At 54.3% G+C, this 15,899-nt stretch overlaps 1 protein-coding gene across 1 annotated transcript in view; it reads left to right on the forward strand.

Moving 5' to 3' along the window:
• Positions 1-1,335: 1,335 nt before the first annotated feature.
• Positions 1,336-15,899, forward strand: part of LOC101395744 (coiled-coil domain-containing protein 180-like) — a 60,881-nt gene continuing 46,317 nt past the window's right edge. Inside the window, exons 1-9 of the mRNA XM_087419486.1 lie at positions 1,336-2,005; positions 3,233-3,423; positions 5,771-5,859; positions 7,150-7,259; positions 8,326-8,454; positions 8,551-8,661; positions 8,787-8,882; positions 11,062-11,225; positions 12,650-12,769. Of these exons, the coding sequence (XP_087275612.1) occupies positions 1,886-2,005; positions 3,233-3,423; positions 5,771-5,859; positions 7,150-7,259; positions 8,326-8,454; positions 8,551-8,661; positions 8,787-8,882; positions 11,062-11,225; positions 12,650-12,769 (1,130 nt within the window). The 5' untranslated portion in view covers positions 1,336-1,885. The remainder of the gene's footprint in view (positions 2,006-3,232; positions 3,424-5,770; positions 5,860-7,149; positions 7,260-8,325; positions 8,455-8,550; positions 8,662-8,786; positions 8,883-11,061; positions 11,226-12,649; positions 12,770-15,899) is intronic.

Genomic DNA, 15,899 nt, shown 5'->3' on the forward strand with positions numbered 1-15,899 from the left:
GCATTTACTAGCAATTGGAACAGGGATCCTTGCCGAGGGGAGGGATTCTCTGAGGAGTCAGGTACCCCACATATACAGGAAACCCTCAGCCAGGTTCAGTGTCAACCACAAGCATTTTCAGCTCTGGCCATGGGGACTCTGGCTGGGTGTGTGGGAAAGAGCCAAACTCTGGGAGAGTCAGACCAGGACACTCCAGGTAGTCACGCATTTGCCCAGGGAGCACTCACTGTGTCTGAATGTTGTGCAAGACACTGTGCTAAGGGCAAGCAGAGTTGAATAAAAGTTAGTAAGGCGTACTTGGCCTTCTGGAAACACCTTCTGTGGGTGCTCTGAACTCCTGCATTTGACAGCAACCAATGTACAAGCACGTTCAGAGAGGAGAGCTGATGGGGTGAGCAGGGTGAGATGAGGGGTCAGGCTGGGTGAATGGGACCCTTGTCACTGGTAGGGACTGGAGGTATGGGCAAGTGTGGGATGTGTGGAGACAGAAGGGTCCCAGCAGAGGAGCAGGATGAGGAAGGGCAGGGGGCCAGGAGGCATATGCGAGAAGAGTGGGGAGTTGGCTGAAGCAGGGAGAGTCAGGAGGGAACCAGATGCGGGGCCTCTGGGGTCATGTGGGGAGGGGACTGTGGGTTGGACTTGGTAGGGGCCGCAGAGTTGGGGAGGGGCTTGTGAGCAGGAGAGTGGGTAGGTCAGAGTTGTATTTTGGGAGGGTCACGTGGCGGTGGTGGGTTGGATGATTGGAACTCAAAGAGTCACATAAATTAGCCTTTTGATTATAATTCCTTTCGAGCCTTGAAGCTGAATTCTGAGCCCTTCAGCCTCTTTTAATCTGAGAAAGAGGTGGTCTCTTCTAGAGGCGCTTTCCGCTTCTTACAGCCAGGCGCTCTCTCTGCTACTCCCCAGCAGAGGTTGGTTTTAACCAAGGCAAAGATAGGATGGATTTTCTTGACCACACTGGCTTGGAGCTACGTCTCCTGCCTCCTACTAGTTTTCAGAACATTTACTGCTCTGGACGCTCCTGACAGCCCTGAGGCCTCCCCCTGCAGAGAGGAGACACTGCCATCCAGGGAAGGGGTTGACTAGTAAGAGTTTCGCTGCTCCACTTGGGGCGCTCCGGTTGCTAAGGGCAACGACCCTCCCTCCGCGGAAAGGAGGTGGGGGCGGGGCCAGCGGGGCTCCCTCCCCGCCGCGTTGCCTTGGAGACCAAGCGTGTCCTGCTGCAGTTGAGGCTGGACGGGCCCTGGCTGACTTGCGTGGTGCTTTCTGCAGGTGGGGGCGCGGCCGGGCCCCTGCGCGCAGGCCCTCCCTCCACTTGGCGGGGCTTAGAGGGGATGTCCAGGCGCTGCCTCCTCCTTGGTGGGCTGGGGGAGGGGGTGCATGAGAGGAACCTGCAGGTCTTCTCAGCACACAGTAGGTGCCTAATTAGGGTGGCCAGAGTCAGTCTGGTCCCTCCCTCCACTTCCCTCTCCCTGTGTCCGCTGGGGCGGGGAGGGCGTCGGGGGTCCTTGAACTGTGTTCAGCGCCAGGTCGGGGGTCCAAAATCTCCGGGTTGAAATCCCAGCTGACACCTTGGGCGGGTGGACTTTTCCCAGAAGAGCCTGGGAGAGTGAAGCACAAAACAATAACCATTTATTATTCTTCACCCCCAAAGTCCCTCTCGGGTTTGCGCCCTGCGCGGCTGGGAGAGCCCGCCTTCTCCTCGACTTCGGTTCTTGCTTGAGGTTTGTTTCCTTTCTGCTTCTTCGCCCCCTCCGTTGTTCTTCTTTTTGTTTAAAATAAAAACCCTGAGGCCAGAGAGAGGCCCCGATGCTTTGTCCCAGAGCAGAGGAGTCTCGGCCTGGTTTCTCAACCTCCGGATCGGAATAGAGGCCAAACCCCAGACATGATTCCTGGACAATGGCTTCCCAGCAGGGGCGTCCAGCCTGCGGCCAAGATGTCCCCAGTGGGGAAGATGACCCAGGTCCCGAGCAGGAATGTCTACCAGCAGATCTTCGAGGCTGAGGTAGGCCTGACCCTCTGTCCCCCCTTCTCCTGCTCCCCCTTCCCTCTGCTCCCCAAACTTCCCTCCCTCTCAAGGCTTCCTTACCTGGAAATCTAATGAAATAGGGCTTTGAAATTGCTTTGATTTTAAAAATAATTCTTATTGATTCTTAAAATGTAGGAATACAAAATTAGAATGTCTATTCTTGAAAGTTAGAGAATTTAAATTAAAATTTTAAACTACATTAAATTTAAATTTAAATTACTCAGAAATAGATGGAATTAACCATTGGATGCCCTGGGTGTTTTTCCTGTGCATTAAGGCATTTCTGATTTTTTTACTTAAAAACTGGGTTTGATTCTATACCAGTGTTCATTTGAAACCTGCTTTACCTGTTCACAGTATCTCATGTACCCGGGCATTCATGTAGTTCATGAATGTGGCTGCCTGGGACTTCCCGTATGTGTTAAAGTAACGCCCTCTTGACAACCATATATGTTGTTGGAATTGCCTTGTCGCCTATAAAAAACTGCACAGACAAAAATGATATCTTAAAGACACACTCACACCCTTCCTTTGAAGTGCTGTAGGGCTTCTTTGAAAGGGACTTTCATTCCTACTTTGAGCCCTAAGTAATGCTCTCTGTGGAAGGCTTGGAAATTACAAAAGTGTAAAAAGACCACAGAAACTGATTACTCACATGATCCTGCTCCCTGGAAGCAACACACCGTTCTTAACATTGGGCATATTTTCTCCCAGTCATTTTTCTATACATTTTAAATTTTGAGATACTTTATAATTTTAGTTATAATTTTTAATTTATGCTTTTAGTTGATATGCTTGATGGTGTGTCATATCATAAGCATTTTCCTTTGTCCTAAAAAATCCTTTCCAGTCTCATGTTTAATAAATGCCTAACATTCCATTGAAGAGACACACATGTTTACTCAACCAATCCCTTGATTTGGACAGTTCCATTTTTCCAATTCCTTGTGATTATAAAAAATGCTGGGATGAGCATCTTGGTCCTCATTAAAATTTCTGAGATGCCTTCCTAGGAGTGGCTGAATGACTGTTCTGGGGAGTGTGTGTGCCCAGGAGGGGTGTGCCCTGGGGTTGAAGGCCCCCTGCGTAGCGCCTTCCTGCTGGCAGGGTCCCACATGACCTTCTGAGACTGCGCAGTCAGCCTGAGGGTGCAGGGAGTCTGCAGCTCCGACCCCCAGCCCAGACCTTCCTCCATGGATTCAGGTGCAGCTGGTCCGCTCCCTGGCGGCCACCAGGCAGCAGGCTGTGGAGTGTTCCCTGTCCCCGAAGAATGGCAGGAAGCCCTTGATGAAGAGGGTGGATATTCCTGAGGGGGAGATGATGTCTCCGCGGCAGCAGAAGTGGGTGCACAGCCTACCCAATGACTGGGTCACGGAAAACCCTGTTCTCTACAGGTAGGTCCTGCTGTCCAGGCCGCACCCCGACACACTGGGGGGTGTCAGAGTCTTCAGAAGCTCAAACAGAGCTCACCCAAGGTGAGGGCCAGGTAGGAATGAAGTCCCAGTTGCCTCCCCTGGAAGAGGGAGGTCATGACACCTCCTGTGCAGGCCTGTTTGCTTCTCCGTCCCTTCCTCCCTGTCCCCCACCCTCCATAATTATTGACTGAGTGCCTGGGACCAGCACTGGGCGTGGGGCCCCCACCCTCCTGGAACTCGAGGCCTGGACAGTTAATAAGTAAGCAGGTCCCCCCAGAGGTAGGAAGGCTCTGACACAAAGGGCGGGGCGGTGGGACAGAAGTCTGGGAAGCTCTCTGAGGAGGGGCCTCAGCTGAGACCGGAGGATGAGGGAAGGCTCTGAGGCAGGACAGGCTTGGTCCACTCCAGAAGGCTGAAGAGTCACCGGGCTTGGGGAGAGGGGTTGGAGATGAGGCGAGGAGAGGCTTGCCGGCCACGGTCAGTAGTTTGGACTTTAGTGAAGTGAGCAGCTGATCTGCATGTTGAAGGCCTTCCGGCTGCCGTGTGCAGAATGTGGGAGCTGCACGAAGACGCACGGAGGCCAGGGCGGAGCCACCGCAGTCCATGTAAGCTTGAGGGGGCTGCGGAGGGAGAGTAGGGGCTTCGGGTGTATTTTGGAGGCAGAACCCAGGTGTATTCAGGTGTATTTTAGAGGCAGAACCCACGGGACCACGTGATGGATTGGATGTGAGGAGAGGGCTCCTGAGGGTCCTAGGTCTCTGGCGCGAGTGCTTGGATGGACAGTGGAGGCACCATTACCTGAGATGGGGTAGATGGGGTGGGGCAGGGAGAATAGGAGTTCCTTCTGAACTTCCAAGTTCAGAAGTTGAATTTGAGACTCTTGAGCATGTCCCAGTCCCCTCTCAGCTGACCTGTTCTCATCCAGGCCCCAGGTCTCCCGACATCTCCCTGTGCCTCCCGAGAGTCCTCTATCCCCCAGGGTTTAGCCTAGGACCACCCATCATCTGATAACCGGATATAGCATCAGTCAGGAGCTCTTGGCACCCACAGGACACTGTTTTGGGAAAGGTACTTCTCGTGGAGGGCACTGGCACTGTGCTGGCTTCCTGGGACAGACAGACAAGGCCACTCTGCCCTGGATGCAGATCCAGAGCGCAACTCCCCACGACCTGTGGCAGGAACAGAGATGTGTTTGTAACCTGCCAGGCCCTACCACCCTCAAAATGACTGAGGTCTCTAACTCAGCACTGGTGTCTCTCTGGGGTGTCTTATCTCCTTCTTGAATTCGGCCAGCCAAAGCCAGTCAACTTGTGCGTTCATCCACGCAGGGCGGGGCCTCTGGGTGGTGAAAGAGGAGCCCAGGGTAGGGATGGATCACCACTAGCGTAAACCAAGCCCTGATGTCCCCAGAGCAAGTGGCTGATCAGCCAGAGCCACCGGCAGCTCCCGCGGTTGGGGCACCTGGGCTCCCGTGGCGCCGCCTTAGTCCAGGGGCATTTGGTTGACAGGCCGAAAGCCCCACCTCTGGAGGGTCAGCCTGGGCCCGTCAGCTGCCGCTCAGGCCCTGCAGTCTTCCTCGCCCTAGGTCTGCAGTGAGCACTACATAAGGAAATGTCTGGAAAGTGCTGTGCACGTCGGGGCCCCGAGGGATGGCAGGCGTCCCTGAGAACGGCTGCATTTCTGTGGTGCTTGCTCTGTGGACGGTGCTTTCAGGGGCTTTTATTCCAGAGTTAGGGTCGTGCTCACCCACCCTGTTCCTCCCTGCTGAGATAGTTTATCTGGGGTCCCAGCTCTCTCCTCCCACACCCAAACCCCGGGACCGTGCACCTTGGCGTCACATGTGTGGGTCTGGGAGTCCCTGGTTTGCTTTGTACAGTGACTTTTCTAAGCCCCCTTCCCCTGTCCTGAACAATGGGGTCACCCCGACTGCCTCATAGGATGGGTGGCTGAAGGAACAAATGAGGAGTATACTGAATGCTTAGTGCCAGGCTGGCTTTCCCAGGCTGCTCACACCCTTTCTGGTCCTCAGTTTCCACATGTGGAAAATGGCTCCTGCTCACTCCCCATACTTGGTTTGCAGCCTGAGCAGAAGCAAAGTCCCTGAGGGCAGGCCCGACTTCTTGTCTAGGGACTGTGGTGTCTGTTGGCAGCAGACACCCAGGCAGTGTTTGTTGGGAGACTGGCACAGCCTTGGGGCTCTAGAATCGGGTGGGCCTGGGCTATCGCCAATGCCCAGGGTCCCTCTGGAGACTCCCCGATGTGCCAGAGCTGTCCTGGGGAGGTGAGGGGGCTGGAGGCTTATTGTTCTCCTCTGCTTGTGCCTCAGGGAAAAGGAAACAACCAAGAAGGAAAAAGCCCAAGAGAGTGAGAGCACCATCGCTGCCCGAGAAGTCCGGGGCCTCGTGGACACCATCGGTGAGCCTCCATTCGTCCGTGAGGGCAGGACTGGCCTGGGCCAGAAGGAGAGCCCTGTGGGCATCTCCTGGGAGCTCTAATGTAGAAGCACCTGAAGCTCCCACTGTGTTCTTCTGCTCAGCCACGTAGAGGGCCTTCTCCCCTGAGCCCTCTCCCCTCAGCGTTCTCCCCCTCGGCCTTCTTCCCTGGGCCTCCCCCCACCGAGCCTTCTCCCCTTGGCCTTCTCCCCTGAGCCCTCTCCCCTCAGCGTTCTCCCCCTCGGCCTTATTCCCTGGGCCTCCCCCCCGAGCCTTCTCCCCTGAGCCCTCTCCCCTCACCTTCTCTCCTGGGCCTTCTCCCTTCGGTTTTCTCCCCTGGGCCTTCTCCTCTCGGCCTTCTCCACTGGGCCTTCTCCCCTGAGCCCTCTCCCCTCACCTTCTCTCCTGGGCCTTCTCCCTTCGGTTTTCTCCCCTTGGCCTTCTCCTTTCGGCCTGCTCCTCAGTGCAGGGAGCTGGAGGCAGAGGAAGGGGCTGCCTGAACAGTTGGCATTTACTGATGAAAACCAGTTGGTAAAGGATAGAGGATTTCTCAGTCTATGTTTTGTTCCCTCATGCTACATTGTCCTAGTTTGACTTTGTCCCAATATGGAGGCTTTTTTTCTTTATGATAAAAAAGTAGTTCATGCTCACTGTAAAAAAACCAAGGTAGGCAATAAGCAGAAAGTAAAAACTCGCCCTCCACGATAGCACCCTCCTCCCAGGAGTGCCCCTCTGCCCCGTGAAACCAGGCAGTGTCCACCTTCTCACATAGATTTAGGGGACAGCAGTGCACAGGGTGAGATCTCAGACCCCAGAGCAGAGGTCCCTCGTCCAGAGCTCCACTCAGCTGACTGCCTTTGTTCCTTAAGCCCCATGCCTGAGTGTCCTCACCTGTAAAATGGGGCTGAGAACAGAACCTGCCTCTTGGCCCCGTCCTGAGGCGTAATCGAGTTAGAGCAACACCTGGTACGTGGTCGGTGCTATATAAGTGTTGTTTACTCTTGTTTGCGTATGGATTTGCTTCTATAAAGCTTTTTAACAACCATAAATGGCCCCATTCTATACATTGCCATATTGGAACTTTTTCCCGGCATTTAACTGTATGTGCAAGACTTCCTTCCATATAGCATTTATGGATCGCCTTTGTCTCTTCTCCTTTTCCTTGAGCCCCTGACACTGCTGGCATTTTCCACCTGTGCTGCCCTTCCCCGGGGGCCTCCCCTTGCCTTGGAGCTCTGAGGGCAACCTCATCACCTCTGTGGTTCTCCCCCAGTTCCTGAGAGGACCAGCACCGTCACCCTTCAGGGGCGAAGAGACTACAAGAGGAGGGGCTCCGAGAGCGCTCTGGGGAGCCTTAAGGAGGAGATCGCTCAGATTGGGATGGTGAGAACCCTCCCTCTCTCTCCCCTTCTGTTCTGGGCCATTCCGAAGGTGGGCTCGTCACTGCATCCACCCTGCCTTTCCCCCCAGCTCAGAGGTCCAGTGGCTCACCACGGTGTAGATGGAACTGTAGCAGCCACGTTTGAGTGGCTTGTTATGAGTGTGTGTTATGAGCATAGCCCTGTAAGTCAGGTACTGTTATCACCCCTGTCTTACAGGGGAGACCCAGAAAGTCTTGCCTGACTTGGTACATAAGGGGCCCAGTGGGAACTGGCCTCCAGGTCTGACGTCAAAGCCCAGCCTTTGATCTCCCTGCTCAGTCCGACTCGTGAGGGGCCAAATGGCCCGGTCCTAAGGCATCACCCTCACTTGGCTCCCTGTTCCTCTCCAGAGACGTCATCTCTAACCCCACTGGTGCCGGAATGTTCCCTAAATGAGACCCTTCTTGCCCGTCCGGGTCCTCTCTGAGCCCCAGATTGCACTCGCCACTTTCTCCAGAGTCTTCCCTGACTCACATCGTTCCTCTAGATTCTTGGAGCTGGCTCTGTACTCACAGCATCTGCCCTACCAGTGCATCGCTTTCCTGACGCGTCCCAGCTGGACGTGAGCTCTGCGGCTCCAGCCACACGGCCTAACAGAGCCTCAGTCTCCTCTTCTGCAGTAAACTTGGCGTTCTTTCACTGGCCGTTTCTCTAATGAATATTGTCGAGCCCCAACCTTGGGCCAGGCCTAATGGCAGCACCGCCGTCACAGGCTGTGATGAGGACCAAGCCAGTCAGGACGAGGGCTCAGCAGAGAGTGAGCGCCAGCACGTGGCACGAGCTCCAACTGGTGGCTGCTTTTGTGCTCTGCTTGTGAGCTAATTAGTGAATCTTAACTGTGAACTAATTAGTGAATCTTAACTGTGAACTAATTAGTGAATCTTAACTGTGAACTAATTAGTAAATCTTAAATAATAACGGTTGTTATTTCTGAGACAGGACCACGGCCGGCACTTCCCCGTTACAGGGGGGCTCCCTCCTGCCCCGGCCTGTCACACCATAGCCCTCGCCCTCCTGTCCTGTTTTAGGAAATGGAACCTCTCATCTTGGAGCCAGGGGCACTTCTTTTAAAAGAGCTGGCTGAGTCTGACGAAGACATCGACAGTCTCTTCAGAAAAGCAGAAAATGACAACAACCTCGAAGACTGCACCATCCAAGTAGGGGACCCCTCGTGGCCGGGCTTGCCCCTCCCAGGTCCTGCTCCTTCCCTCCCTGCCATCTGTCCTCCCAGCCTGACCCGGATTCTGGCGCAGACCCTGCTGGAGCTGTGGGATCAGGTGGCCGAGAGGTTCCTGCTCCAGAAGCAGGGGATTCAGAAGCTGGATGAGACCCTGCTCTTGCTCGAGTCCTCCCGGGCAGACAAGGTGAGTTGGCCTGCAGATGGCTTCTTGGTGATGGTCACTTGTAGGGTTTATGAGGCCTCCTCTGTTTCCTTTTAGTTCTCCAGGAAAAGAGAGAGTCACTAACTATGGCGCCTTGTTGTTTCCAGCTAAAAAGCGTGTTGAAGAAATATGTGGACATCATGGAGAAAACTTCCTATCTCATGCAGCCCGACGTGTACAGGCTGATAAATAAAGAAGCCATGGTGAGCAGTTTTCACGTGCAGGGGGTCAGCCCACAGGAGTAGCCTGGCGACTCAGAAATGATGAGCTCTTCATACATAACATTTCCAAGTGACTCAGGTTGGCCACTTAGGTTCAGAACCAGAGTCTTGGTTAAGTATCTTCAACAGAAATCCTTCTAAAGTACATTCCATGCTTCCCTGCCCTCTTAATCCCAGTAAACCTAACACAGCGCCCTTGTTTGGAGCACTGATGGTTTTACGAGCGCCTGCTGGGCCGCGTCTCAGCTGCCGTGTGCAATGCGATAGGTGCTACACGGTGGAGGCGGCGTCTGCCAGCTGTCGTGGAGCCGGGGTGGTTTGTGCCCTCATAAGTGACCCCTGCCTGGTCTGTTTGTCTAGTTTTCCTGGTGGTTCTTGTCTCGGCTCCTGCTGGCTGTCAGTGTTGCTGAACCATGCCTGCCCCTAGCTCTGTCCTCACTGCTTCCCTATCCTCCCTAGCCTCCCCGAGCTGCTTTCTTTGGGATAAAAAGCAAGAAATTCAAGATTATTTATGATGTCTCCAAAGTCAGAGTTAAGCCTGACACCTCTGCCGTGTGAAAGGATGCTTCTTTTGCTCCTCAGAGGTGCATTGTCTTGCGTGGACTTCCAGGTCCTGTGCAGAAAGCTGGGCTTGCCAGGCAGCGGGCCCCCCGGCAGCACACAGAATGAGAGGAGTCCGGCGTTCAGAACCAGAGATGGGCTCCAGCCCCGGTGTGTGCCTGGGGCTCCTGGACAGAGCACAGACGGGGAGTGGGCACAGACTCCCTCTGCCCTGCCCGGACAGGCAGCTCCTGAGATAACTCGGCCCCTGCACCTGGAACTCCCTGTCCAGGAAATGGGGCTAAGGATACCTATGCCAGGACTTGTTGGGAGGGTGATAAGAGGGCTCAGCAGTGGGAGCTCTCGTTTTGAGACCAGCGAGAGTTGCTGACTTTTATCCATTTGATCCATCTGGGGGGTCAGTTAGTCGGTGACCAGTGGTGAGTCAGTGTTTGACGTTCCTGTGCTTATTTGACTCGTCGTGACAACTGGCACTTGCTACTTGCTCCATGTGCATTAATCTCATTTCATTTCACAAAATCCCTGTGCTGTAAACAGCATTATCTTCACAGTAGGGCTGCGGAATTGGAGGTTCGGGAGATACTTGCCAGTGCCCCCTCCACTGCCATGCCAAGGGTGCCCAGGAGAGGACCAGTGGGAGGACTGCCAAAGAATGTTCTAGCTCTGGCCTCATTTGATAATTGGGTCCTGGTTCTCATCACAACCATATGTGGCTGCTCCCTGATGGCATGAGCACTCTGCTTTTGGAACAAATTCATATATATTAAAAAAAACCAGCTAAGCACTGAGAGCTTGTTACCGAACCAAGTGGGCTCACCTCCTGGTGAGTTAAATAAGACTCTACACCAGTGGAAGTTGTCTCACAAAGTAAAGTGTATCTGCAGCAAAAAGGAGGCCGTGATGAATCATTTCCAAAGTCATGGCGTCCTTGGACAAAGGGAAGCAGGGACCTTTTGTTTCGGTTGAGAAATGAATATTCAAAAGGGAGAGGTAGGTATCCGCTAGCGCAGGCTCCGTTGGAAGACATGCTTCCACATACACCGCAGGTTACAGTAATGAGGCCTAAGGGCCTCCTGGAGAGACCTTAGCTGTAAAGGTAAGGCGCAGGTCATGGGGTAGCTCCTGTGGTGAGGCTTGCTCGGTTTCAGGATGGCTGGTGGTTGCATCTCCTTAACATACAAAAGGAAAAAAACAACTTGGAGAAACAGTTAATTGCTTCCAAATCCACCCTTGAATTTCTCAAGGCGCCTTGTCGGTGACGAGCCCACTGGAGTGTTGAACTCCAGTGAACTAAAATCACCTTCTCTAACACACAGTCTGATGGGGCTGTGGAGCTGGGCTGAAGCTCACGTGGTCAGGGTTCCTGGTTAAGCCTTCAGGAAAGACTTGTCACTATCCATGGCTCTGAGCCCCAGTGACCCCTCAGTACTCCTCAGTCGCTGCCACTGCCCTGCTCGCCACTGCCCTGCTGGGCCCCAGGCCCTCGGCCTGCACCTCACCTGGCCCCTCTCCAGCCTCTCCTCGCCCCACTCCGCCTGAGCCTTGGTCTGACCTTCGAGAACCCCCATCCCATCTAGAGCCTGCCCGCCTGTGACCGCAGGTCATAAACCACGCCCTGCTGGGCAACCGGAGGGCCGTCGCCCAGCTGTCTGTCCACCTGGCGGAGGCCACGCTGCAGCAGGAGCTCGAGAGCCGCCGCCGCTGGCAGGGCCTGGTCGGTGCCTGGAAGGCACTCAAGAAGGAGGCCCTGGTGCGGGGCTTCAGGTCGGTGGCTGCCCGCACTGCCCACAGCGAGGGGGGTGGCCCTCTCCTTCCCTGTTTGTCGTTACTGTGAAACGCTGTTGTTTTTCTGGTGGTAACACTAATATGTGCTCTGTTTTAAAAAGTTAGAATAGATAAAAGTATAAAGAAGAAATTAAAAGTCACCACTAATGCCTCGCCACAGTGAGAGGCACAGCTGATATTTTGGTATATTTTCTCCCAGGCTTTCTGAGACCCAGACTGCATATGTAGGTTTGTGTCTTATTTTCTTCATAAACATTATCGCATAAGCATTTTCTGAGCACAGTGCAAATTGTATAAAAACATTAGTCTGATTATCTGCCCACTTTCCACTCTTGACTATTACATGTAACCCTGTGTTGCTGGCCCGAGGAGCATGGCTGTCCCTCAGGCGTGGATACTTCCCACCCTCTGGTAGCAACTTTCACCCACGGGAGGGACGGTGAAGAGAATGCCGGTCTCCACGCTTCCCAGCTGGGGGCACTTTTGTTAATACTGACACGAGGGTCCTGCAGCTTTTGGCCAACAAACAAGACTTTCTTTTGCTAAGAAAGGGATACCTTGGGCCAAGATGTCTGAGGACACTAAAGAGTGTCTGTCCATCTGTGCCACGGGTCTGGGGGTGGAGGCCCACCTGTACATCTGCGTTTCCAGACGGGGAGCACCAGAGTCTGACACTGGGGATGAAGGAAAAGTCTGGAGACCTGGCTCCACCTGTACTTTCCCTGTGACCCTGATAAAGCGCTCGAACGTTTGGAGCCTTTCTCTCCCAATGCAAAGCAGGCACCGTGATGGACACGTGATAGGGTTTCAGCGATGGTCCGCAGTGATGGACACGTGATAGGGTTTCAGCGATTGTCCACAGGATGCCGTATGGAGAGTGCCTGGTCTGGGCCTGGGCCTGGGGTTGTCACAGATGTCAGGAATCATTGATGGTGATGGCAGGAGCCGGCATTTACTGGGCGTTTCCCACGAGCCAGGCACGGTGCTCGGGGTTTTGCTTGCAATATCTTGCTGGGTCCTCACAGGTACCGAGTGAGGAAGGTACTATCCTTAGCTCCATTACAGAAGAGGAAACTGAGATTCAGAGGGGGCAGTGACTCGCCCAAGGTCACAGAGCTGGCGGGGGGCAGTCAGGACCCACACCTGGATCTGTGCCTGCAGGTCCCATGCTCTTAGCGCCAGAGCCTCCCTGGTGGTCCCTCCGTTCTTCTCTCCCCGCCCCTCCCTCCTTCTCTCTCTTCCCCCCTTTCCTCAGAGTCCCAGAGGCCCAGGATGGGGAGGGGTGCTGGGAGTGGTGTGAGGGTGCTGGGGTCTGAGTGCTCCTACATGGGTCTCATCCCCTCTCTCCCACCCGCCCTGCCCCTCCTCTCGTCTCCATGGTGCCAACGTGTCTGGCTGCCCAGTGAGTTCATGGCCAGTGAGAGGATCCAGGCTCCGCCAGCCGTGAAGAAGGAGCTGGAGAGCATGCTGGAGAAGCAGAGAGCCCTGCAGCAACAGCGGCTGGGGCATCTCTGCACCATCCGGTACAGCGGGAGGGGTCGCTGGGGAGGGCAGCTTTGGGGGCCACTGGGTGCGGCACAGTCCTCAGCGTTGACCTTTCTCCCGAGGCGTCCCCCCGACCAGGCCATCTCCTGGCTCTTTGGTCCTGGACTGGCCGCCTGGGCCCACGTTCTGGGATGTTCCAGCCCCAGTGACAACAAAGAACGTGACACGTTTGCTGTAGAAAGAAGTTTGGTGTGACTGTGCCAAAGAGCTTGGAAGGAGGCGATGGCAAGGGGTGGGGTGGGGGAGGAGGGGAGGGATGGGCCAGGTTAGGGGGTGGGCTTCTTCCTGAGGGCAGCAGAGGGGCTCCACCAGCTGTGCAGTGTGGAGGGTGAGTTGAGTCTGAGGCTGGAGGCTGGAGGTCAGTGAGGAGGCCATCAGACAGGGGACCCGTTGGAGGCTCTGGACACTCCCCTCAGACCTTGGTCCACCCAGCTCTGATGCCATAATAAGCTGTTTGGTGGGGGGCACACTGAGTGTTCTAGACCTGGAAGCCCACTGCCCGGGGAGCCTGTAGCATGCACTCTGAGCAGCAGGACGGAGCCTGCGTGGTCCTGCGAGGTGGAGACATTGCACGTGCTGGGAAATCCTCCTCCTCCTGTGCCCTCGGTGGTCCCTCCCACCTGCTAACCCTGGGGTGCAGGGTCTCTTGTCTCCCCACCACAGAGCCTGAGTTCTCCTAGGATATAAATGACAATTAGAACCCCACACAGTCTCCCCCAGGGCGGGCACCTCCTGCCCTGTGTGCAGCCACATTTTCATGCAGGCGTCAAATTAACAAGGTGGATAAAAACCTCAGACCCAGGAAAAGTGCTTTGTTGTTTTCTGTAACTCCGCCTATTTCTGACTCTGAGCCCCTGTTCATTAAGCTGGGCAAAACTCAGCCTTTCTTGGGGTCCCATCCGTTGAGGGAAAGTTACGGAGTCTCACCCAACGCCAGGCCTGGTGGTGGGAGTCTGGTCGTTGGTGTTTGGTCCACCCAGATGCCGCTGGGCAACTGCTGCCTCCAGACACTGGCCGCGGGCATCTTGAGGAGGCTGCTCTGAGCCCCTGCGTCCTCACGCCCAGGCAGCCGTTTCCCTCCAGGGCCCTGGGTCTTCCAGCTGCTCCCACGATGGCACCAGGAAGCAGGACCCAGGCTGCCACTGCCAGGCACCCGCCATCCTGCTCTGTCCACACCTCCCCCAGCCCCTGTCTACTGAGTGAGGGGAAAGCCCTGGCCCCAGCATCCCCCTCCTCCCCAGGGCTCAGCCCACTCTCACAAATGCCTTTTCCTCACCAATGCTCTATGCTCTCCTAAGAACTTAGACTTTTGAGAACAAAAGCCAGCAAGATTTCTCGGCTGCTGTCTTTTCTGCCCCACCGCACCCCTGCCCAGGCTGTGCAGGTGGGGCTGGCTGGCTACCTGCCTGAACGGAGAGAGAGACAGGGCTGAACACAGGGAGAAAAATGCAGTCATTGATGCTATGGCCACGGCTGGGATCCAGTGTGCAGTGACAGTGACTGCAGGCAGAGCGTGGAGCTGGTAGGTGATGTGAGCTGGCCTAGAGGAAGGTGGGGCAGCTCTGTGAAATCAGAGGCAAGAGTGCACGTTTACAGGACCCAGCAGCTCCTTACGGTGGGAGTGTGTAAAGAGTGTATCAGGGCACAATTCCAGCGTCAGAAGTGTGTACTATGAACACAAGGCTTGACCGTGCAACTTAAAGGTCAAGTTGCAAAGCCTTGATCATAGAACTCCCGTGAGTGTCAAGAGCGATGATTTCGGTTTGTAGTTTGTTTGTGCAAGGAGGTTTTGACGGCACCCACAAAGCACGCTGTGTAGACGCCCGCCTGTTTCTCCTGGACCTGTAAGGCAGCTAGGAAGCCTTCTCATCAAGCCCGAGGAGCTGTCCCAGGGAACTGCCTCATCTGGAATCATGGGGAGTCCCTCCTCCAGAAACCCCAGAGCCCCAGACGTGGTGGGGATCCTGTTTCTGCTAGTGCACAGGCCATGCTGCAGGCTTGTGGGTGGTGATGGCAGAGGGGTGGGGAGTCTTGCTAAGCTTCTCAGGGCCCTGAGGGGGATTTATCCAAAGTCCTGGGAGAATCCCCAAGGATTTTCTTGAGCCCAATAAGTATATGTGCATATAATTTTAAAATTATTGAAAAAAAATTTGTATTTTGGAGTATGTTAGATATACAAAAAAATTACAAAAATACACAAAAATTTCTGTATATCCCTCACCCAGTTTCCCCTAAAGTTGTGAGCTTACATTACCACTGGACATTTGTCAAAACTAAGAAATTCACTTTGATTCATTCCCATTACCTAACCACCAGACTTTTCCAGATTTCACCAGTTTTTCCACTAATGCCCTTTTTCTGTCCCACGACCCAGTCTTGGACACCACGTTGCATTTAGTACTATATAATGTTGCTCTTTCCTGTCCCACCGTAAGTGGAGTGCCCAAGACCATCCTGGGTTACACATCTTATCCCGGCATAATCATTAGTAGCATCCCCCCACTTTCACTGTCAAAAATGTCCTGATTTGGATAATAAACTATATGGCCCCCTAGCCATACACATCTTTCCACATCATTAAACACCACCCAAAACTTAGTAGCTGAAAACAACAATAATTTCTTGTTTCTCACGATTCTGCGGGCAGGCTGGGTGGGTCCCCTGGTCTGAGCTGGCTTGGCTGGGGCTCTGTGGTCTAGGATGGTCTCAGTCCCGTGTCTGGAGCCTGGTTTGGGACAGCTGGGGCTTCTCTCCTCTCGCTCTCTCAACCTCCAGGAGCTAATCCAGGGTCATAGGCACAGTGGTGGTGGCAGAAGAGCTCCCTGCAGCAAGAGAGGGCGAGTGGAGTGCATGGGCTCGCCAAGCCTCTGCTGTGGCATGTTTGCTAATGTCCCATCGGCCAAGGCAAATCGATGGCCAAGCCTAGATCCAGGGATCAAGAAATAGACTCTGCCTCATGATGGGAGGAGCTAAGGATATTTGACTCTTTTTCAATCTGCCGCACTTTGTAGTTCATTTAGACAATTCCCTATTGTTGGATATAGTTGTTTATGATTTTTGTGTGCATGTTTATAAACAGTACTGTTAAGTGACCATCTTAATGCGTAA

The sequence above is a fragment of the Ceratotherium simum genome, chromosome 29 (genome assembly GCF_057802395.1).
Source record: "Ceratotherium simum simum isolate JZ-2026a chromosome 29, ASM5780239v1, whole genome shotgun sequence".
NCBI classification, from domain to species: Eukaryota; Metazoa; Chordata; class Mammalia; order Perissodactyla; family Rhinocerotidae; genus Ceratotherium; species Ceratotherium simum.